Raw genomic sequence first — 24,523 nt, forward strand, 5'->3', positions numbered from 1 at the left:
CAGACTGCTTCCACCTACCAGCCAATGCCAGGATAAAATGGTCTTCCAGAGCTCCTTATGGTCTCTCCTTTTTTTCTGAGAAAAAAGTGGAAAACTGAGCATTCAGTTAGAGTGTGCACCTCTCCAAGCAAAATATCTAGCACGTCTACTAGCAATCAAGAGCTGCAATGACAAAATTCCTGATCCCTGACATTTTATGTCTTAAGTCTTTATGACCTAAGCTCCCAAGTATTTTCTTTTAGTAACACACCAGAGGTATGGAGTAACAGAAGAACAGTAATATATAACTTTAATACAGGATCAACATACATTGTATCATACGGTACTAAGAGACACCACAGGCAAGGCTGTCACAAAAATACAGGCACTACTAGTTATTTTATTTTAGCTTACAGGAAATTAGAAAGCTTGAAAGCAGATGTAGAACAGCCACACACACACACCACCCTTACATTCAGCTACCACAGCCTGAAGGTTATGAGTGGTACAAGAGCAACGAAAACAAATCAAGGTGTTTTGAACAGAATCCAAGTGCATGGGTCCATCTGTACCAGAAGTATAATTACCAGAAGACATCAGGTTCATATTAATTTTTATTTTCATGTATGTACAACTTAAGAAACGAATCTCAATTTGAAAAAGTTCAGAAGTTATCTTTCAACAGCACAATGTAGACATACCTTTGAGGCAACAAATGTTATTCCTATTAAGGCTCTTATGAAAGGATGGATATCATGCAAATGCAATTAAAGAGTACATTACATTTCAAAATATGCAAACAAAGTTCAACTTTAACTCTTTCAGAAAAAGAACATAAACATTGTAACTGTGACCCACCAAAGCATTTACATACATGCTTGAAGCTAAGTACACAGACTAAATAAACTTAAGTAAAATGTAACAACCGTCAAGTTATCTTAACCAGATCAGAACTACAGTCAGCGATCAATCCCTTCCAACATCACAAGTGCCAATGTCTGCACCAATCACGTCATTTTACATTCACATAAACCGCTGCTGACTGCAAAATCCCATATGCTTTTTCAACCTGTTAAGGCCCACATTTTTTAGCTTTGGCATTAATTTGTGATCACTGAAAGTACTTAATCCCTCCACTGAACCTGGGGAAGAGGCATGCACAGAGAGCACCTGCATTGTAGCAGTGTGCAGCAGGAGCTGCGTAATGGAAGTTACTTCCGCCAGGCATTTAGACAGACTCTGATTGATTTCCATATACTGTACCCCTTGATTGTGATCTCAGAGTGAAAGCTGGGGTTTTTTAAACCATAACCAGCATTAGCACTAAATTAAACAAGCAATGTTTATCTACAAAAAAAATCTTACTGGATATTTTAGTATAGTAATGCTACTTGTGCAAACAGTATCTGAAGATGGTCTAATATTACCAGCAGTAAGAAAGCTTCATTCTTTTCTGTGTCATTACACTAAATTGAAATTCATTATAATGAAGATGGTCAGCTGTGTGACTGTTTCTATTGCCATCACTAACAGAACTCAAAAATAAAAGGCCTGATAATTTGAAAGCAATGAATACGTGAAAAAGAAAAAGAACACAACTGTTGTGACCTCTCCCAGGCTGTTACGTGTCCTGCTTGATGTGTGAAAGGTGCTAGATGAGTACTTTTTCTTTCTTCAAGCCTAATGCTAGTTTTAGTTGTCTACTCAAAAGGAAACAAATTTTAAAAATTTTATATCATGTGATTTTTTTGGCAACTATCAAATTGCCAAAATACCCAGACTTTTCAGAAGTTTTGTATCACATTACACTCAATGCTTACAAATTTCTTACAAACAGTATTCCTCACCTAAGAAAATAGTAGTTAAGCGTAGGAGGATTCCTTTATTTCAGTCCATCTAATTTTGAGTCACAGCAGCATATCATTTAGATACTGCTAGGCACATACCGTGCGTGTATCTGCAACCAGAAGAACAAAAAAGGAAAAGAAAGATGCATTTTACTTTAATCCTGACCAGCAGCTGTTAGCAATTTTCTTTAGTTATCACTGTGGGACATGATGGATGGGAAGACTCAATATGCTGAGGAACCAGTATGTAGTGTACAAGTGCTCTCAAGAACTGTTGTTCAACAGCACATTCAGTTTAACCAGGAACTACAGACTGTAAGAGATAACAGGTAGTTCTGGGAGCATCTATCATTCCTTCAGAGAAGCTGTCTGATCAAGAGGATAATATCTGGAAGAACAATTGCATGATCTTTTGCTATATAGCTAGTATGTCATTGAAGGAAGAGAAAAGTGAACATTAACTCAAGTGTTAACTCAAACTGAGAAATCTGCATAAAAGAATAAGTTGAGATATTACCATTTAAAGACTTACCATACACTTTGCAACACAGAGAAACTGGATACACAAAAACATGCAAGTCAAAGCTAATTTACAATAAACAAAACCAGAGTACACTTATTTCAAGACTTAAAAACATTAAAATATTCACCCAACGCTAAATAGGAGCAATGGAATAAGGTCTAGTCATGTAATTCAATAAAAATTCAACTGGCTCTTCCAGCTTTTATTTCCCTCTTCTTTTTACTTGTTTTTTTATAATTTCAGACCATAAACTTACTGAGTGACATGGGACCTGAAAAGCAAATGTAAATAAGGCATCTTCCTCTATTAATAGCAAAGCTCCAGGGATTTGTGATTATATATGTATGTAGCTGCACAGCCTTTTTCCAGCCAATAATTACACGGGATGTCCTTCTCCCAAGGATAAAGCAGGATGTCAACTACTCCAATGCCAAAAATATTATTTGAAAAGACATCCTTCCTTCCCGAAGAGACCTATCCCATCTGGATTGCATACTCATTTAAAAGCATGCATTGACACCCATCACTAACCTTCTGTCTGAAAGTTGTGCCCCATCTTTATTAGATGTAGCTCTCAACTCATCAGATGAATCTCAACAGATGAATACACTTTTTTTTTACACAAGTCTTACAAATAGAAGCCCAGTGAAATAATTAGTAACTTGGTCCCCAAACAAAAGCTCCATTCCAAGATATGAAATCAAAATAGTAAGCTTTCAAAATGCTCAATCAAGTCATCACATCCATTTTGCCCCAAATCCTAAACACAGACTATCAGGAAAGGCTGGAAGTGACTCATCAAGCTTACAGAGATTAATCCCAGAAAACTTCAAAGACATTCCAATATTTTTTAAATGACATAAAAGAATAGGGGCAGAACTCTGTCCTAAGACTCAAGGACTTTTTATAAAGCCCCAAATTTTACAAATACAGAAGGCAGCCAACGCGAAGCATGAAATACAAAGAGTTTAGAGGTTTTTTTTCCATCTCAAAACACCTCAAACCACAAAAGGAAGCGAACTGCACTAGAAAAAAATTTACAAGTAGTCTTCAAGGGGAAGTACCATGTAAAGCACACTGCATTAATCTAGACTTGACATTATGAGGGCATGTCTCACTGTAGCAAGGTCCATACTAAACACCAGATCAGAGACAGAAGATTAAAGTAAAACATTAGATGTCACAGTCACTGTTCTACTGATCTGGGAAAGGCAGAGACTCCAAGGTGAGGAGAAACTATGAACCTGCTTAATAAAGGCCATTCTTGCAAAGTCAAAAAAATCATACATCCAACACTTTCATCCCTTCATTAAAATAGAAATACTAAAAAGGAGCACTCCATAACATATCCCCATTGCTTCTGACTGACACATTGAATCAAAGGTAAAAGCAGAAAGTTAGCAGGATAATTAGAGCAACAAAGATCTTTAGCACAAGGTAGCATAGCAGCCTACCAACCAGCAGATGAATTTTGTTTGCCACTTAAAAAAAAGAAGCTCTTGGTTGACTCTTCAGTTTATTAGGTATAGAAAAGTTTTAATCTAGAGGTCATTCTGAAAAACATCTCACGCTGTGTTTAAAGCATGTAAGAAGCCCAGCAGAAATCAGTGATGAAGAAAACAAAAAGTTTAAGTATTTGCTGGCTTTCCTTCTGAACATGTCAGAGAAAAATGTCAATTTAATGCTGACAGCAAACAAGGATGTCAGTCTAATTAGATTTTTTTTGTTCTGTCATGCTCCCGATCCTATCTAAGTACTCCTCTGAAAAAAAAAAATCTGATCGATGATGAAGGCACAATTATACAAACCTTAACATTTACTCTAAATGTAGCTATGCAAAAAAGGGTGAGAGGGTAGGGAAAACAAAGGTGAAGTATATTTCTCTTCAAATGATTAAGTCAGTTTATTTTCCAACAGCCATATAAATTTAAAATATGAAACAACAATAATACAGCTATAGAATCTAGGTTTTTTTTCAAAGCAGCAGCTTATAAAACATATAAAAGCTAAAACCTCAGCACAAGCTTCAGAAAAAACAAGGACTGAGTGAATTTTGCCAGAGACATGAAACTCACAAGATACAGTACACAAAAATACTGGAATGCATAAGATACAAAGCTACACATTTTAGGTAAAGAAAGACATTGTAAAGTGTACAAAATTTGCAAAATTAAACCACGGGATTTGGGGGAGAGTACCATGAATACAAAGAAGTTGGCAATTAATACTTGTAAGTGGAGAGAAGAAAGTGCCAGCTTTAAAATTAGCATTCAGTTTTCAGGTTCACGACTTCACTTTCTTAGCATCTTTTTTTCCAGAGTTGTCAGCAGCCAAATCTGCTTTTCTCTTCTGTGACTAAAAAGGAAAAATATATTTTATAAATTCAATTAAATGGTGGCATTATAAAATAAGTATGTGACTATTCAAGAAGAAGAAAAGTGACCCTAATGTATTATATATTTCAATTCGGCTTTGTAGGGTATCATGGAAGCGCAAACAAGAATCCCAGATTTAGACACTCAATTCTGCTACCCTTTTCATCTTCTTGAAATCATTACATGGTCTCAATGGTACAGGTACCACACATACCATGAATTGGATGAAAAGCTCAGGACCTTGACTTATACACAGTTCTTTTCTAAAGATCACAACTCTTCAAAATAAAAGAAGCATTTATTTCTTCTTCCAGGAACTACTATGTAAGGGAGGAATAACAATCTGAGATTAAAGCAAACATATGATGTTAATATGTATCTAAAAAGAGGGCAGTGCTACATTTTCTTGAAAAAGAGTTGTCTTCTGCTACTGAAACAAAAGATTCTTCTCAAAAAAAAGCCCCAAAATACTATGAATTGGGAATACCTACATAAAATCTAGGAGAGCTGTGAAGAGACAGATATTACAGTTTAATTGCTCAACTAACGGGTTAAAGAATCAGTGGCTATAATTATCTTTTTCATTTTATAACAAAATATAATTGAATTTTGCCACAGTAGAAGTAAAGTAAGCGCTGCTAAACATACTGCTGTAACTTTTGCTCCTCTTTTCTTCTTTTCAGCTCGCTCTTTTTCCTCAATTTCCATATTTTCTTTTTCTATTAATGATATGAGAGTATTGCAGCGTCTCTGAAACTCCTAAGGAAACAGAAAACATCAAATTATCTAAATAATACAAAGTCTCTCATTTACATAAATATGTTCAAAATTCTTGAATTCCAAAATTCTTAGGTTTTCTAAAAACATTCAATATTCATGTACTAATAAGATTAGCTTAGTTATTGTTCACCTGCCTTTACCTTAATGTAACTTTCTTTATAGACAGATTTACTGAAATAGTCAACTGCCTGACATGGAGTTCTCAGGATTGTCTGTATCTTCCAAACTGACACCCCAAAAAGACTGATTTGATCTTTCATCTCTTTTAGCTGATGCAAATTACAGCCTGCCAGCATACTATGCCAGATTTTAGGAAAAGAGGCCTTCAAATGTATCTTTAAAGCAGAGAGAAAAGGAATCAAAGCTATCTTAAGCAGTATTTTTCTGTGGCACACAGACTAGGTTTTTTGTGATAAGACACTGTAGAGCTCCAAACTGCCAAAAACCTATCCAGTCTTAAGTTGTGAACTCACTGTTGTATTTTCAAAACATCACCCAAAAGGTAGCAGGCCCTAAAGGCTTTTAGCATCAAGGCTTCCAAGCCATCTGAAAGTGATCAAGATTAAATGCCATAACATCATTTCTACATTAAAAATATTTCCAATACAACTCTAGAAGTATCTGCATTGCAATTAATAACAGTTGGGTTGGTTAATACAACTCATTTGACTTGGACGGTTTCTTGTATCCCATCTCAAAAAATAGATCTCTTACCAAATACATAATAGTATTCATTTTAATTATAATTATTCAGTATGTTCTATGTATATTGAGAACTGTCATTCCATGGGCTTTTCTTTCCAACTCAAAGCAGGAAGCTTTCTTTTGAGGAAAAAAAGCCGGAAAAATATGTCTTATCTCTATTAAATTCAATGAAGCAATTTTTGAACCACAAGCTACCCTAGAATTACCTACTAGCATAAATCTTAACCTGCACCTGGTCTATCTGCAATGAAATGAACAGGTGACCTTTTTGCCCAGGAATTAGTCTCTATTTTCTCAGCATCTGTAATCTGTATATTGCCTCAGCCATCATGTTACATGATGGAAAACGATGCAGCCTGCACGCTTTCTTGATCCTGAACATTCTGAAACAGTCAAGCATATGACTCATCTTTGAGACATTTATATCCTTGAGCTTAACCACATTCCTTAAGTTCTATAGTTTCTACAGATTCCTCTACAAAAGGGGGCTCCATGGCCTCAGGTTAAAGCTGTGTAATTCAGAATGGGCACGCAGTATCCTGCTGCCACATGATTGATTTTTTTTACCGCAAAAAAATTCAGGACATTTTTCTTTACAAGTCCCTACTGGAAACGTTCTCGTCTCATATATGTAGTTTTGCAAACAAAGTATTATAACGAGTCATTTCTACCACATCCATGTAAAAGTAACCCCACGCTCCCCAGTACAGGTTCAACCATAAATTAAGGCCCCATGCTTGTGCCCTGGGATGTGACAGTCCTGCTGGAGCTACAATACTCTCACTTCAACCAATAAAAACCCTCAAATTCCACCCATGGAACAGTTTTTAGATAAAAAGGCACCAAGTCTGAGAAAACTTAAGTGCAAGCCATCCCAACGTACATTGCATCCCCAAACATAGAACAAAAGAGAGCCTCTGTCCCAAAAACCTACGCTCTATAGATGAACAGAGATAATTAAAAAGGAAAAGACAGAAGTAGAAAGATGATTGTCAGTATGTCAGAAGCATTTTATGTCATTTAAATTTGTGTACATTGCACTCAAAGACTTAGGAGCTGTGGGTAAAGACTGATGACAAGCTGCTCCATAATAACAATCAGCCAGATCTTTTCTAGTATACGAGAAATTGGTTTGCGTTAGATTCAAGACAAGGAATTAATCAGAACGGACTAAGAAATAACCTTGATCCATTTGCTTAAGGTACAAAGAAAAATCCTCCTCTTTCCTGGGGAAAAATAAATACTTACATTAATAAATGTATGTAAGTGTACAGCTTTATGGTTAGACTTCTTGATGAAGCTCTCCAGAACAACATGCTGTGGACAGAGGATGGACTCAAAACCAATCTTCTCTAGAGAATCACACAAGCAGTTGACAGTAAGATGTGACATGCACACAGGTTTCTTCTATACCTAAATCCTCCACTGAGCTACTGAAATTTCAAGGTGGACTGATCCATTCCATTTTATTACTATAAAAATATACTTAAAGAGTTTTAAATGCCTTGCACCTTTAGAGATTTTATTCAGTGTGGCCTGATACTTTTCTCTTCGGGATGGAAAGAGATAAGATGTACTTTGCTCTCCCCTTCATAGCTATAAGGACTACTATTGCAATAAATAAGATGGGAGCACTGAACCATCACCTTCTGCATGACTGAAGGCAGAGATGCTGACTTGGGAGTGAAAGTAGTCCTACACTCTGTCAACAGGCCCGTACGTTCCTGTATTTACAAAGGAGTCACTTCTCCTACACTGAGTAGGGTTTGCAGAAAGGTAAAAGAATACGCACGATTTATGACTTCAGAAAACAGATACATGAGTCACTACTGCCATGATATTTTACATTCTTCCAGCATGGACAGAAATAAAAGAGAACAACAACTAAACTTAAATTTTTAAGCCTCTGTGCCCAGTTAAAAAAAAAAAAATACAATTTTAGGCACTCCCAATCTCTGAAAACTTACATTTTGGGTAAACCATCTAGTTTTAGAATAAATAACTGAAGCAGAACTTTTGTTTTCCAAAGAGAAATCTTCAGAAGTAGAAGAAGCAGAAATAGATGGAAGATAAATTAGCTATTTACATGGAATTCAAGAGACATCTAGTGGTTAGTAGAACACAAAGTTTTCTCAGAGAGCCTGATAAGTCCTTTTCAGAATTACACTGTCCTTTCTATCTTGTTTCATATTAGTTTGAATGTAATAAAGGGTAATTTTGAGATCACATGTGAATTTCGGTATTTTAAGAAGTTTTATCCACTTTCACCGAACTTACTATTTAGCCTCTTTCTAAAGATTTGCATTTATACTTGGTTCTTTTTTCTTGGTATCAAGTGACTTTCCAGCACATTTCTTCATAAAAGTTACCAAGCTAGTGCAAAATAGACCCATAGAAGTTAACTTCCACTAATGTCAGGATATTTGAATACATAAAATATATCAGTGATTGGCAGTTATAAACTACTAAACCATACATATGACAATTTAAAACATTTAAGAAAATTAAATGCACACTGAAAGTGAAAGATTACTTTATCTTTGTATTTTCATACTATTCTTTTTCAATTGTCTAACAGCAGAAAACCTAAAAATATTAATATTAATGGATAGCATTTTAAGAGAAAACATAAGCCAAAAGATTCACTATATTCCCAGTGCCTCAATTTCAGCTTTAGACACCACAGAATATATTTCTACACTTTAGCAAAAGATTCCTATCCCCTTTAAAAACAAAATTATGCTGAACACAAAGATCTACAAGATTTAAATTGAATATTTAACTCTACCTCTGACTTCACTATACATCAACTAATATTAAATGTTGAGCTACATTTTTAATTTCTAGTACCCATTTCTGTGATTTACTTAAATGTATTCCTCCATAGACAAGTTAAAGGAAACTTCATAACAGACTAAATACTGGACCTTTCTTTTCTCTTTATAGACATAATTTTAAAATCCAGTATTTCTTCAGAAAGACATTTTAGCAAGTAAAGCTTGTAATTCTTTTTAATTAAGGGATAACTGCTACACTATCCAGAAACACTTTAATTGCTGAAATACCAAGTAGAAATTGTATTGCATAATTGTAAGTAGCACTGGGAAAAGCAAATATTCCCACCTGTTCAAATACACATTTTAAATATTTTAACTTACGTTTTATTTATTCTTATAGTACAGTACCCAGAACTCTGAAAGAGCATTTTTATAAACAAATCCTGAGGCCAGGAAGTTAAGAGTGAACAATAATGCACAGTGGTTCTACAATTGCTAGACTACATTGCTAAAAAAAATAATCCAGATTTGTATAAGAAATTACATTTAAGTTACATCATTGCAGCACAGCATTTAATTAGAAATTTGCTTACAAGACAATGGGGAGAATTTATGAGAGCTGTATAAGGGACAGTGTGCTCTTTTGTATCGGCCACGACCAATACGGTTTTGTAACTCGAGCAGACAAAAAACATGTTCCAGCTCTCGCCCATCACAAGTGAGTATGAGAAAGTTATTTCCAGTACTATAAAAAAAATTTGGAAGTACATTTTTCCCATATAATACATTCACATGAAAACACACATGTGTGTTTCTTATGTAAGGTGCACAGACTTACAATTTTTTCTTCTAAGAAAAAACTGAATCAGGGAAAATCTGAGCAAAAATTCCAGGGCAGAACTAACTGCTTTTTAATCACTAAAAGAGTCCCATATTCTGAGGTTGGTACCTACATAGCTTATTATTTGCAACCACAGTAGTTTCTGTTAGTGTTATCACTTACCACTTAATGACTGAATTAAAAAAAGAACAGCTCTGCTCTTCCGACAAAGGAAAACAAAATACAGCTAAAATTCAGCGTACTAGTCTACTTGCTATCAAACTTGTATTATGTTCTTTAAGTATGAACAAAATCTTCAGCAAAGTGTAACCAAAAAAAATTTAAGCACTTGCATGTGAAAATCCTTATTCACAATTACAAAGTGCATTTTAAACCAATTGCTTCAATAATTAATTCTTACATGACTCACTAGATTCCCTCATGGTTTTAGAAATTAGGTACCAATATCAGAAAAGCTGTTCTTTCCTCCCAGTATATAATTCAGATGTTTTCAGTCTTTGACATTGTCCAACAATTCTGAAAAGCAGCCATATTTTAAGTGACAGTGTCTAGTAAAACTTGTGGTTTTCAATAAAAATAACAAGGATATTTGCAAGGATAGTCTACCTCTGCATTAATCCCTTTGGGTAACATGGGACTTGAGCTTGGCAGGTTTTCTAATCTGTTTCACCTGTATTGTGTTGTTTGCTATACTATGGGAAAAGGTTACTTTATTAAAAACTAGAAGTTATGTTTTTCAGCACTTCGTTTCCTGGACTCCAATACTCTGGCACAAATCCAAACTTTATGTGATGGTGCTTAAAAAAGGGACAAGATGTTTCATATAGTGACTTGGTCCATGTAACCAGTACCTACCATTGCAGTTCTAGATTTGATAAACCAGTCAAATCTGAACTGAGGAGCATTGCGTACACACTGCCTTAGTTCCTCGTACACATTTTCTTTGTCAAAGCCCATCTTGTGTAACATGCATATCAAAAATCTGTCTTCCTCTTCTGTGTAATTTTTCCCTTTGTTTGTTCCATACTGAATACGCAACTGATGAAAAGGTGCTTTGTACCTTGCAATCTGAATTCAAAACAAAAATAAGGACTATTAAACATACAGGATTTATTACATATTAGCGTAGATTACTGATATGTGGTACATCATATATGCTATATAAAAAGACCGAACTCCCATCCCCAACTACTCCTTTTCTGAAGGAATTTCGAAGAAATCAGCTACAGAAAACAAAAAATCTGCAATGATTACTTTGGCATCGAGGGCTTTCTTGATACTGATCCTCCGTTGAATTCTTGCCTCTCCTCGTTCAATCTGAGCCATAATCCTCTCAATGTCCTGTAGTTCATTACAACGTTCCCAGAAGACAGCTAAAAATGCAAAATATAATTTGTAAAATAAAATCTTTTCCTCTACTCTTACTACTTTACTCAGTTGAGGCACTCCAGCAAAAAAAGGAACACAGTTTGTGGTTTCATTAAATCTTAAAGATTGCCAATATTCTCCCTTTTACTATGCTACCCAAGATACAAAGTTGCACAGACCCTTTATTCAATGTCTTTAAAAGTTAACTATGAGCAAAGGTTTAGAAACAACTGTAACAAAGTTTACACTCAACATAATTAACTATAGTCATGTAAAACTCTGAAAAAAATTTTAAGGATAGCTTTTCATAACAATGGTGAAAACAGGTTAGAGCTGCTAGTCTAGCAGTGAAACATTCATATTTCAGTTTTCACTAGCTATGTCTAGCCTAAGAGACTACTTAGTCTAGCTGTTATAAAACCCAGTCATTTGTGTCTTCTCCAGTGACACCTTTTAGCAAAACCAAGATAAATTCAACACTTTGAAGGGAACTCTTGTGGAGCTCTTCCTTAAGCTATAGCAAGAACATTGCAAAGTTAAATTTTATGAAGATGTTTAGTAAAATTAAATCCAATGATGAAAAGGGAAAAATTCTGTACAAACTAAAAAGTACTATGTAAATACAAAAGACAAAGATACAGCGTACTAGCTAAAATAGCATATGTACTCACAGCATAAAGAATCATGTTGCCACTATAAGGCAACTTCATGATTCCACAAGACCATGTTGTCAATGTAAATTAACTATGCCAAGTTCTAAATTTTGACTAAGGAGGGATAAAGGCAGCTGAAGGCATCTTTATATGCTGCAAATTCAAGCTTTTTAACAGAATTAAGACTTCTGAAAAGAACCATCATGTACGTTTTAAAAAATATTCTTAAGACATCTAAATTCTACACACCCTGTAACTTTAAAAGAATATGTAGCAAAAGTGATGGTGATACCACGCGATTAAGAAATACATTTCAAAATATCACAAACCTGAATACTCAATGACCTCCTCAGGTGACTTTCCCTCCACCTCACGGGCAATGTTGTCTATATCATCACGACCATATTTCTCATTAGCTTTAATAAACTGGTTAAAATCTCTTTTATTCCAGTTTGTAAAACCCTGTAAGCAGCAAGAGACCAAGAAGGCATTACTAGGTAGAAGGGAAGCATTTTGCAAAATTTTGTCTTATGTGTCATTTGCTCCAATTGGCAATGCCTCTGCAATGTCATGTAATTACAGTGGCTAATGGTCCTTCAGGATTTCCATAAACTTGTATTATCCAGGGTTTATTACTGAATCATTACAAGTCTAAAGAGTTATTTTTGTGCATGACTCCACATGCATTAATAAGAGCTTTTTACTCTGTTTCTTTGGAGAAATACTATGTAAAAAGTTTAAAAAGAAAGTAATCTCAATTACAAGTTACTGTAATTTTATTTACTTCACCCATCAGCAGAAATTAAGCAACAAATGTCTTAGGAGTATAGGGTGCACCAATGCAAGCATCACTACACGATCTTAAGTAGTGTAATTATCTAAAGCAAGGGCTCCTACTTCAGACATTTACAAACCTTGAACCAAACAGTTGGATGAAAGCGTAAGCATGTCAAGAAATAATCTCTAGTCCAAAAAGATGCAATCAAATGGAAACTCTATAGCACTGTCAAACAGAAAATTTGTTATGTACCAAAGAAATGAATCCAAAACTGTACAGTTAAGTGAGGTGCAATGCACAAAAACATCATCCAAGAATGAGACATTACAATTTAAAGACAGGGAAAGGAGAAAACCTCAAGAACGAACAAACAAACGAGAACGTCACATGCCTGAACAGCAATTTGTACTGCATTGAGTTTCTTTCATCACAGAAATACATTTACAAGCAACTCTGTCAGTTCTACAGCTCAGTGAGCTCACTCCACAACTAGATAGCATCTTTACAAGAAGTCTAATATACACAACACAAATATTTCTTTCTTAATCATTAACAGCAATACTGAAATGCATATTAGCACCAGCTTAAATATTTCCTCTGTCATAAACAGGTCAAATTAATAGTCAAACTGTGACCTTGCAAATTTCCTATCAAGGTACACTACCCCCAATTCTTTTACAGAAAATTTTCTGTATCAGAAAATCCTGTTACTTTTTGAGACACACCCTTCGCCTTAACAATTAGCTTTTAATAAGCTTACTCAGCAGGTTATCAATCCAAAAAGTCAAGAACCTAGACAGTGACAGGGATACAGTCCCAGTATAAAAGGAACAGACCTAACCACCCAGCTGGAACAAAATTAACGAATGTGACATGGTGTCTTATACCATACATGTTGATAGAGGCTTGTCCTGCGATTCAAACCTTTTTTGATAAAAACATTCAAGGTAGGTGCATATATGAGAAACCCACTGACTGGGTTTCTGCATGTATTGCTGGGTAGCGCACCTACTAGACAAGTCCTCGCCTCCGAAACATTGCAGACGTTCAAGGAAATAATAGGTGACTAAGACAAACTCTTTCAAGGTCAGGAAAGGTTCCTCAAAGCAAAACCAAGCAAAATCATTACATGTTGTGCGCTTCCTTCTTTCTGTAACAGTGTAGCTTCCTTGTGCATGTTTATCATTATCAGTATTTATATTCCATACTAGTAAAAAATATATGATGAAATAGTTCAGCTGTTTTTATTTTACCTGTGTTAGAAGCTTTTCTTTCTCTTCAGTTTCTTCAGTATTCAGAGGCATAGACTCATCTATCTTCTTTTGTTCCTCTTTTTGTACCTGAGCTGCATTTGGGAGGTCAGGATTCCTGGGTACCTAAAAATCAGGTGTTTCAATAAGCCCTGGTGCAGCAGTGTTATTAAAGAGACTACACTTCTCTGTCAGCCTTGCTTTACAATTTATAAGCACGTTAGATCTCAGAGGACTGATACAGTCCACAGTCACTAAGCGTTTCTTGTCACAGAATGAAAAAAACCAAACCCAAAACAAAAACACCCACCACCCCGCACCTTGGCTACCCTGAAGAAACCAAACTACAATTAAAATATTTTTAAAATAAGTACCAAACATATTCATCAGTATCTGCAAAACTGAAAATATTATCCTCCAAGACAAGGTGATTTATCAAATACTGTCATGTATCTATGCTTGTTCCTTCTTGTCTCACAAGCTCTTAATGTAACGTTTATCTTCACCTACAAGTAACAAGAGCATCCTATTCACTTTTTCTTTAAGAAACTTCAGGGGAAAACACTGTATTTTACCATTTACTTATATTCTACATTTTTTCAGCTATTAAATATTAGAGCATTTATCTGTACAACAGCTACCAAATATGTTTTACCTTACTGCCAAAGTAAAGACCAGACAGACAACATGATGTAGACAAGGCCTAGCAACATTTTATCTACCCCTCTCCACGTTGACACCAATTTAATATTTGTGACCTTTAAACTGCGTGTTGCAATTCCATACCACACAGCAGCAAACAAGTCAGAAACCACTATCCAGTAAAGATTCTGTAGACCTCACATATTTCTGCATCAAAAGGCAAAGGAACTTAACAGCTGTTTTTAACATCTGGCTAAGAAATTTTCTTGGCTTTGGCGGTTTAAGTTAAGATCGACACAAAGCTCAGTCTCTACCTATTTGATACCTTCTGATACTGACTATGGTAGTCTTCAGTTTTAATAACGAACTCTCTTTACAGGGAAAGTTATGCTTCCATTTCAAAGCAGAACAAACTTAATCATAATTATCACTTTCACCACCAGTAAACTGTCATACTGTTTTTAACATAACAAGTATTCAAGACCTATCCAGTCTGACAGAATTTTTTTTACATACATATTGTCAACATTAGCAATTCTCTCATCCTTATTTGTTGGTGCATTGAGTAATTTCTTTCCTAAACTAGTTATACTTCCTTTAATTCTTAATTCTATCCTGCCATCCACATAAAATTCTTTTTGCTTCAAACTAGATTCTAAGACACTTTCTGCTTTTTCTTAAAAAAAATATATTTTGCTAATATTAAATCTACTCTTTTGCAAAACCAATTTCCTATCCGTTACTTTGTATGATAAGTTTATATTCTCCAACACATTTTATATGTGATTTCTTCTTGCTGCAACTTGCCATGAAACATGGGGCTTTTTAAAATAAGTTACATGTCTGGAAGTAGGGGATCCATTTGATTTACTCAGCCAACACTGGCACAAGTAATGAAAATCAACATCAAAACAGAATCCGTGTTCACTGCTTCTCCAGTCATGTCAGCAGGGAAGAGGGAGAAATTCAGCTAAGGCATAGTAGGGAAAAAAGAAAAGGTAAGTCTGCTGACTGGTTTTCTTTTTGTAGTAGTAATACATTTAGACTTCTCCACACCTTTAAAACATTTTATATCCCAGCAAAATGCAAGGAAAATTGATGTCATTTTGCTCACCATCATATCAACACAAAATCAACTTCAATATCACCTGAAGTTACTTTCTGGACAAGATATACAAAAGCTATAATGAAAAATAATCATACCCTGGGAAGGTGATCTTGTATTAGCCGAGAATTATTTTCTTACCTTAGACCATATATTACACTTTTGTTTTTGAGAAGTACATGAAGCACAAGAACTGTCTTTCTTTTTTCTACTCTATTTTATTGTTATGAACACACTACAAAACACAAAGCTACAGATATAAAATTTTTAATGAAGGAAGGAATTACATTTTCTGTTCTGCAGTAGAACAGTAACAGGGGAATAGAGGATTTAAGCCATTTTCCTTCACAATGAGAAGCACTTTGCAAAAAATAAGACCAGAATGATATATTTTTTAGTTGCTGTCTCATTTACTTCATTGAGCCGTTGTCAAGGTTGCATTACATCTGCAGAGAGGAATACAAATACATTTCACTAATTTGAAAAGGAAAAAAGCATTACCTTATATCCTATAGTCTTACGATAATACAGAATTTCTTTTTCCAGAAGTTCAAATAACCGTGGGGGAAAGAACTGGAAATCCTGAATATTTGGTTGTTTTGGAGGTCGTGGAGCCTTCAAAAATACACAGATACATTAACATTATGTAAGCCTGACTTCTGTGCAATTAAACCGCCATAACAGTGGCAACGTATCACTTTGTAAATACATTCATTTTATTATCAGCATAGGGTGGGATCAGGGGATGCAACGTAGGAGAGAAGAAGAGCAAGAGAGCAACATAAAGAACCCTCCATACTTGCCAGCTTCTTACCTTTGGGACTTTTGGTTCGCTAACACGAAGAGCTTCTCTGAAATAAGCATCAACTGCATAATTAGCTTTGCGTTCTCGTTTTGGAGGCTCTATCCATTCCATCATGCTCAGCTACACGCAGAATAGAATAAACAGATATTAAAGTAACTACACTTTCCTGAAGACGCAAAAATAATGACTAATGTGGCACTGCAAAACAGGAACGTATTTTTGCACGGCAAATCTAATGGTTGCCCTCAACAATTTAGATACTACAAAAGAGCTTAAAAATAAGCTAGAAACTATAGCTGATTATAGCACGTATTTAAACAAAAGATAATACACAAGTAAGGGAGTGCAGTGGCATGGATAAATCCCTTTACAGTATTCTACTTACTTCATACACCTGACTAAGGTTATGATTCCATCTACCAAAACACAATGGAAGGACTGGGGACTTGGGGTCTGAATTCTATAATATCTTGTGAAATGAATTAATTGCTTCTCTCTAAATATAAAAAATGAATAACCTCTACAGAGGCTACAACATTGGCAAAAGAATCCATTAGCAGCTAATTAATCTTAACTAAATTAATTAAACTTACTAAAGTATATTTCAAGACTATGCTGTATTTAGCTAGCTTCTTCTAATGAAATTATCAACATGAAAAAAGAATCTTATGTACATATACACAGTCCACTATTCTCATTACATATTTCATTTTTCTAAATGTTTCTTCAAAACTTATAAGAAACCTGGGTTAAAAGGGCATTCTGCAATTAACAAGCGTTCACGTATCTGATTCCAGGTAAGACCTTAAGGATATCTTGACTATACGTCCTGTACAAAACAGACAGAGGTAACGTTGTGGGACCCAGAGTAATACCTCTTTGTTTGGATGATCCTTCTATAATTAGGTAAATCATTGTACAAACAGTTCGCATTAATGCTTGTGACTAAAACCTTCACTGAAAAAAAGACTTAAGTCCAAGTTCTACACATAAAATCATCATCAGGCCTGTTTCTCCTCTCAGTTATGTGACAGCAAAACAATACTGACTGCAGCAGTATAGTAGGATGCCCCACAGTATTTTTGCTGCAAAGGATAAAAAGTGATATTATCAGATTTTACCATGAAGAAAAACAGAAAACTAATTTAGCAAAAATTCAGAATATTGATTCTTCTGCAGAGCTAAGTCAGTTTTTCAGTGGCTTCTTACTTCTCTAGCATAACCTTTATAGCCACAACATTTCTTCTATGGCCTTTACGCCTGCACCTCTAACCTGAAGTCTTAAAGACTTTAAGAAAAATTACCTTCTGTTTTTCTCTATAATCTTCACCTTCAAAGTTGTATAAGCTCATCTCTGTGTCCATAGTGAAGTTTCGTAAGGAGCTCTCCCCCATCTTCTGCAATCGTTCATTCATTTCAGCTGTCTAAAATACAGGAAGATACTTTTAGGCTCAAGCTGTTTTACCTTTTCTGAAAAAAACAACTTTGATCATTATTAAAACATTCTCTGTGTCTTTTTTTTTGTGTTAGACTTCTATTTCAATTCTTCTTGTAAGGAGAGACGCCCACAGTGCTTTTCAATTTTGAACAATCTGACTCCAAGACTTTCCATTAAACTGAATTATTATGCTGGAATGTAGCCCTATGACTGTATGACTTACTTAACTTTTAAAATTAAATGAAATTTATGCCCAACTCCTTGGAGCTGAAATGGTAGGTCATTCTTCCAGAGCTACCCATTCCCTAATACAATTCCATAAAGGTTTTGTGTTTATTAGAACTGTTGGCATAAAATTTACATCTCTCTAAAAGCTCACAAAATAAACAGTACCTAAGATATGGTGTACACAGTCTGAACTTTGAAAATAATTATAACTCAAAACTTTCACAAGCTTTAAAATATTTACGAATAGTAAAGCAGTAGTTGGGCATAAAAATAGATTTACATAATCAGATTTAATTTATATTTTGTGCATATATATTCAATGTTTGACACATTTTGAATTCTGTACAAAACTGTTCTCTAACCTTCTTTTCACCTCTTTCTAAAATAGTGGTTATATCTTCTTCTGTCAGCTCACTATCTTTGGAAGCAAAAACATGTGTGGCTCCGTGCCGGATCATCTGCAGCATTTCATCTTTTGCCAGTTTGTTAGACTGTTGGTCTATGAGCCTTCCTAAAATTAGAAGAAACATGTTGAAAGTTATCACACAGAAGTTCTAGTAAGACCATGCAAACAGTGGATTTTTTTCAGTTCACTGGCAGAACAAGCAAAGAAAAACTGAAGAACCGTACAGAAAAAATGGCATTTCACTTGAGCTGAAGACAAACAGAAATCGGGAACTTGAGGGAAAATAAAAAAATAACAGCTTTGGATAAAGCTGTAACAAAGAATACTTCACATTCATATAATCCAAATTTTGTATTTAAGATTTTATTCTTACAAAGTTAGCTGAACTCTTAAGACCAAAATCCTATTTCAAGATGAAAAATGACAAAATATCCTGTAATGACTATTAAGAAGTACTTAAAATTTTTTAACACTCATTTCACTGATTTCAACTCAAATCTCTGAATATTTTCCCCAAAATTCTAATTTCTGTCCCAAAGTTTCACTTATCCCATCTTCATCTCTTCACAGACTATCATCCTTTCACTAGCCCACCCTTTTGAAAATACAAACAACCTTCAAAATTTAGCTTGAAAAACCTTAGGTTTTGACAAATTAGTCTTCCAAGAGCTTCTAAACAAAGACACAAAGCAGTTTTCATGTTCAGTAGATTCATATGTGGTAAGAAGCATATCTGTATAATTATATTTTTATCTGTCACAGAACACATCTTTCTTTTTTTCCTTTTTAACATATCACAAAAAACAAGTAACATCTATTCAGGTCTAGTTTGCTTTCCTCATTTAGAGTCTTAGTATTGATCTATGCCCAGATTAAATAATCTGGAAAACAATTTTTTTTTTCAAAAGTTTCAGCTGAACAAATGAATAACTTGTACATCATGGTTTCTTAGGTTGTTTTAGTGTACTGCTATTATACACAAGGCCTGCTTTCTCTCATACTGTACATTTGTACAGTTATTTAACCCATACTTTAAGGGACTGAACAATTCTGTTGCAGACAAACATATATAGCAGTTGATACCTTGTTGTATAACTATAGAGTCCAGTCTCAGTTTTATTTCAGCTCTTTCTACAATCCTCTCTTCAACAGTATTATCAGTGATTAGTCGAAACACCCGTACTGGTTTCTTTTGACCAATACGATGCGCACGATCCTAACAAACATAAATCAATGAGTGTTCAGCAACAAAAACTCACAAGCAATAGACAGTTAGCTTGCAGAAACAGCAGACTGAAACTAGCATATATTTCTTGGTTCCTTGCTTACTCAAGAGTATACAAAACCATAAAACCAGTATAGTAATATTTACTTATATCTGGCTATTATACCTTTTAAGTTTGGGTCATTCTATAGAAATAAATGCATCTACCTCACTGTAAATTAAGGTAACTGAATGTCTGTCTAGGCTGCAATAGGAAAGTGGAGATACAACAGTATATACATATGCACATCTGCACTGCTTTCAAACTAATTCTCTCATTTGAGATAAGTATTGAAGCTTTGGCATCCCTGGCTTGAGTATATTAATTCCATGTGCAGCTCACGTACTACAGGTACAATACACAGAAAATGAGGTTGTATGACTAACATACTATACTTATTTGTAACAAAACTTGTGTTTATTCTCTCTGGAAAACATGAATAAAAATAACTTTATTTAAGAGGACAAAATAATAAACAACTGGCCTTCAAGCTGTCAGTACCAGGATTTTCTGACTAGCCTTTAAACATGAGTTGTTAAAGCTTTTACTCTCTTGCATAATATTCATTTCTTCCTGAAAATCCTACTAAAGCTCACAAATCACACTCAGCAGTTTCCAGAAAGTCGGTCTACTATTGGGCCAGCATGCACAGTGAAAGGATGAGTTATTTACAGTAAATACTTGATGTGTTTAAGTTCATTTAAAAAAAGCAAATAAAAAACCCCACAAACCACAGGACAAATATCCGACCTCCCCAATCATGCAAGAAGAATCATGTGATTTTTATTCCACATGAAAAACTAGACTTGATTTTTTTGATATTCAGCACTCAGAAGATTTTAGTATGTTTAACCCAAAGATAAGGGTTTGTTTCCCTGGCGTCGCCACCAAATGATTTTACACTTATGCAGAAACAAGGTGGGTTGCAAAAGCATAAGCTTCCCAAAAGGGAAGAATCTAAAGCTGCATGCTTTTAATTCTTTGCTATTATTTTGGAAACCGCCCTCTGTTATTTGTTTACTGATGTCTTCTGGAAAGACAGAGTTAAGGATAATTCTATGGATAAACAGTACTGATACAGTATTTTGACAGAAGTAATCTTATTATAAAAATAATTAAGACAGATATTTACAAAGAAAAATCTACAGTTTCTTCCACAATTCTGTTCATGTCCCTTTTATTCAATTCCTTAGTTCCTTAGTATTAAACACAAAAAGTAAAGAAAATAAACAAGAATGCAAGTTCTAGAAACACTTATACAAAATAGCACAATGACAACTTTAAACAAATGTGTATTAGGGAGTTAACTCACCATGGCTTGCAGATCTACTTGAGGGTTCCAATCTGAATCATAGAGAATGACCACATCAGCAGTTGCCAAATTAATTCCAAGACCTCCAGCCCTGGTACTCAGCATGAAAATGAATTTACTGCTGTTGGGAGCATTAAATGTGTCTATTGCTTCCTAAAAGAAAAAAAAAAAAAAGGGTAACTAAAGTATCAGAGTTTTCAAACAAGATTCCAACATGCTGGTGGCTTTTCAATGAAATTTCTTTGAAATTTACAGAATTTTCATATCGAAATTAATTTTTTATAGAAACTGTAGGTTTGCATAGGTAGAAAAAAATCCATTCTGAGTCCACAAAATAGGACATTTTTCCTTTAGTTGAGGAACTAATGAAACCTACTTTACTGTGGACTTTGGTTAGGAAAAGTGTATACTCTTAGCAGCCTTTTTGAACTGTAGCATTTTTGCTTTACTTTAAACAATGATGTAGCTACTTTTAGATAGTAGATTACAAGTTATTACTTACATATATATATATAAAACAGACTTTTCTTGTTTGTATACAACTTTCTCACCTCTCTCTCTTCGTGTGGTGTCTGTCCATCAAGCCGGCAGTACTCATATCCACGCCACATGCAATAGTCTTCCAAAATATCCAGTAAGCGAGTCATCTGACTAAAAAGTAGAACTCTGGAACCTGACAGAGCAACACAAAAGGTTTTTGTTGTTGGTTTTATGTTTTCACATTAATCTTATCACAGAGCCTACTATAGAGCACAAGTAAGAATTTGTGCGAAGTATTATGTACTATGCCTAACTTACTCAAATACATCTTTCTTCTGAAGTTACTGTTTTGGTATTGATTTAACTTCTAAAGACGGATTATTTCATAATTTATACAGAAGAAATACACAGCTGAAAAAACAAAACACTCAAAACCATGGTAGGATAATTAGCTGATGACTGACATTAAGAAACTAATCCTCTCATCAGAAATTTTCTTAAAGACACCAGAAGGGAGGCTCTGCTCTTCCTTTCCTTCTACTTCTCCATATTATTAGTCTTCCTCATCATTCCTGTAAGACTTTCTTCCCTCTATGTGTTAAGATCTACAGAAAAGTTATTTTCAATGAAGACTTCACTGAAAGTAATGAACGCATTCACTGGAGGAAAGACAAGAATGAATCTATGCAATTTATTGAAAGTAGTGTTACTTAGAACAAGCATTCAGATCATTCCTGTTCATAAACGGTACTCACCTTGCTCTCTGAGTTTTGCTAGCAGTTTATCCAGAACTAACATTTTACCACTGTTAGTGATGAGATGTGTGTCAGTGGTGTAAGGAGGGCCTGGCTCAGCACCATCAAATAGGTAAGGATGGTTACAGCATTTCCGCAGCTGCATCAGAATATTCAGCAGACGCATCTTATCCATTTTCCCAGCTGAATTCAGGATATCAATATCTTTCATCAGGATCCTTGTATACCTGAAGTTTTACAGGCAATTTTGAACAACTCAGTTTTTATTTGGTATTTAAAACATGAATGAAACCCTGCAATATCCCAATTACTTATTTTTGGATGTGGGAGCTTGCTTTGTTTATATAATAATGAGCTATATTATTATGAAACTTGACAAAAACATCTGATTTCTTATAAGGATTTATAAATCGGTACCAAAATACGAAAGTCAATTTGTCTGTGAGTGACAATGATCTGTCATTTACTGGGTTATCTTATACTTCCATTTTAGCACTACAAAGCAGATTAAAGCTATCATTTGACTGAAGCTGCTACACTGACCTGGCTCCTTTTCTCACATTTCTTCTGGGTATGTGGCTCCTCAAGGTTTTGTTTTAATTTCAGCTCAGACTTTTACCTGTGCATATATACTTGGATCAAAAGGAGGAAACTTAGTAGGCCTACGTTCAAGAAAAATTAAGGAAGGAAAAGAAGTTTCTGCTTTCTTCTTCCCAACTCTTTTCATTACCCTTCCTGAGCTCTTTGTAACTTGTGCATCTTTTAAAAAAGCCCCACAGACAGCTATAAATAGGCTGCTCCATCTGACTGTCTTAACATGCAACTACAAGGGGGGAAAAAAAAAAAAAATCAGTGTGAAGAGCTGTAGTGGCTATCAGGAAAAAAAATATCTTACTTTGATGTAAATAACTCACCATTCCCTCTGCATTTTGCTGAGCCCAAGATAAATTTTTACTTCCTTCTTTGGAGGCAAACTCTTTTCTACTTCGGCTTTTATGCGACGTAATAAAAATGGCTTCAAAACCTACACAAATTAAGAGTTTGTCCACAGACAGATTTATGAAATTGATTGCCTCAAATACAAAATTAACAGATTCAATTATCTGATATTTATTCAGAACTAATCAATATTGCTGTCACGGTGATTCCTTCAGAAAAATTCTGCTAGTCTGCCAAATGAAGTTGTCCACTAACAAGCTCAGTTCACACATAAATATGTAACACTACATAAAGATTACCATATTCATCCCAATTATCCTAAGCAAGGGCCAAACCCATAAGCTTATAAAAATCTATTTATTACCTTTTAACATAAGCTGTTTCATTTCCACTAGCAGCGTATACAAAATACACCAACATTTCAAAAGATAAGCAGTGTATGTTGTACTTCCTTCTAATTTGTTTTGTTACTGTATGATGAAAAGCGTCTTTTATCTCATGTACAGTAAAACAAAGGCAAAGGTATGCCTTTATTCAGGCTAGCATGATGTGTATGAGTATACTGTTCACAATAACAAATGGTTTCAAAAAGATCTCAAAATCCACCATTACACATTTTATGTATAGATTTTGTCTGCCTTCAAACAGTAATGTTACAAAAAGCAGTATTTATAATAGTAAGTTCCAATATTTAATTCATGAAAATTCTGCTGGGCAATTCTGCAGCTAAATACCATCACGGTCATCTCCTTACCTTCAAGATGAAGGGGAAAAAAAAAAATCTATTTTTCTTTTTTTACACTGTGTATGCTAACAATGACATGTGATTACAGCTTTAATTACTTACAGCATGAAGTCTTTCTACAAGTTTCTGATCACCGAGACAATTTTTAGTGTCGAACCATGAGTCAAAATCCTGTGGTGAGAAACAGCACAATTGGTATGAATAGTTTGTCATCTGTAGTTTTAACAGACACATATTGACTTTCTTCCACTCCAGCTGGGAGTGGCATAAATCTTGAGACAAATGACTTCTATAAGCAAAAGAAAAATCAGTCTACAATTCTGTGCAAGCTCTCCAGTATGTTATAATATTCAAGTCAACTGACTAACTCCACAAACAACGACTACTCTGCTTAACTTACAATGGTTTTCCACGCTCATCACTGCAGTGTCAGAGTTCTTCCCCTTAGCGCTTGTGTAATGATGGAGCAAGAAGGTAAGAAAAAGAAGCCAGAATCCTTAAGTAGATGAGATGGACAATAGAGCAAA

General features: G+C 34.8%; 1 protein-coding gene across 1 annotated transcript in view; it reads right to left on the reverse strand.

Moving 5' to 3' along the window:
• Positions 1–273: 273 nt before the first annotated feature.
• SMARCA1 (SWI/SNF related, matrix associated, actin dependent regulator of chromatin, subfamily a, member 1) overlaps positions 274–24,523 on the reverse strand; it is a 34,742-nt gene continuing 10,492 nt past the window's right edge. Inside the window, exons 9-24 of the mRNA XM_054839725.1 lie at positions 24,099–24,167; positions 23,227–23,336; positions 22,313–22,539; positions 21,629–21,750; positions 21,078–21,230; positions 19,584–19,716; positions 18,457–18,605; positions 17,733–17,852; positions 16,438–16,548; positions 16,125–16,238; positions 13,880–14,002; positions 12,178–12,310; positions 11,082–11,200; positions 10,683–10,895; positions 5,373–5,483; positions 274–4,704 (exon numbers count right to left, since the gene is read on the reverse strand). Of these exons, the coding sequence (XP_054695700.1) occupies positions 4,633–4,704; positions 5,373–5,483; positions 10,683–10,895; positions 11,082–11,200; positions 12,178–12,310; positions 13,880–14,002; positions 16,125–16,238; positions 16,438–16,548; positions 17,733–17,852; positions 18,457–18,605; positions 19,584–19,716; positions 21,078–21,230; positions 21,629–21,750; positions 22,313–22,539; positions 23,227–23,336; positions 24,099–24,167 (2,079 nt within the window). The 3' untranslated portion in view covers positions 274–4,632. The remainder of the gene's footprint in view (positions 4,705–5,372; positions 5,484–10,682; positions 10,896–11,081; positions 11,201–12,177; positions 12,311–13,879; positions 14,003–16,124; positions 16,239–16,437; positions 16,549–17,732; positions 17,853–18,456; positions 18,606–19,583; positions 19,717–21,077; positions 21,231–21,628; positions 21,751–22,312; positions 22,540–23,226; positions 23,337–24,098; positions 24,168–24,523) is intronic.

The sequence above is a fragment of the Grus americana genome, chromosome 12 (assembly GCF_028858705.1).
Source record: "Grus americana isolate bGruAme1 chromosome 12, bGruAme1.mat, whole genome shotgun sequence".
Taxonomy (NCBI): Eukaryota; Metazoa; Chordata; class Aves; order Gruiformes; family Gruidae; genus Grus; species Grus americana.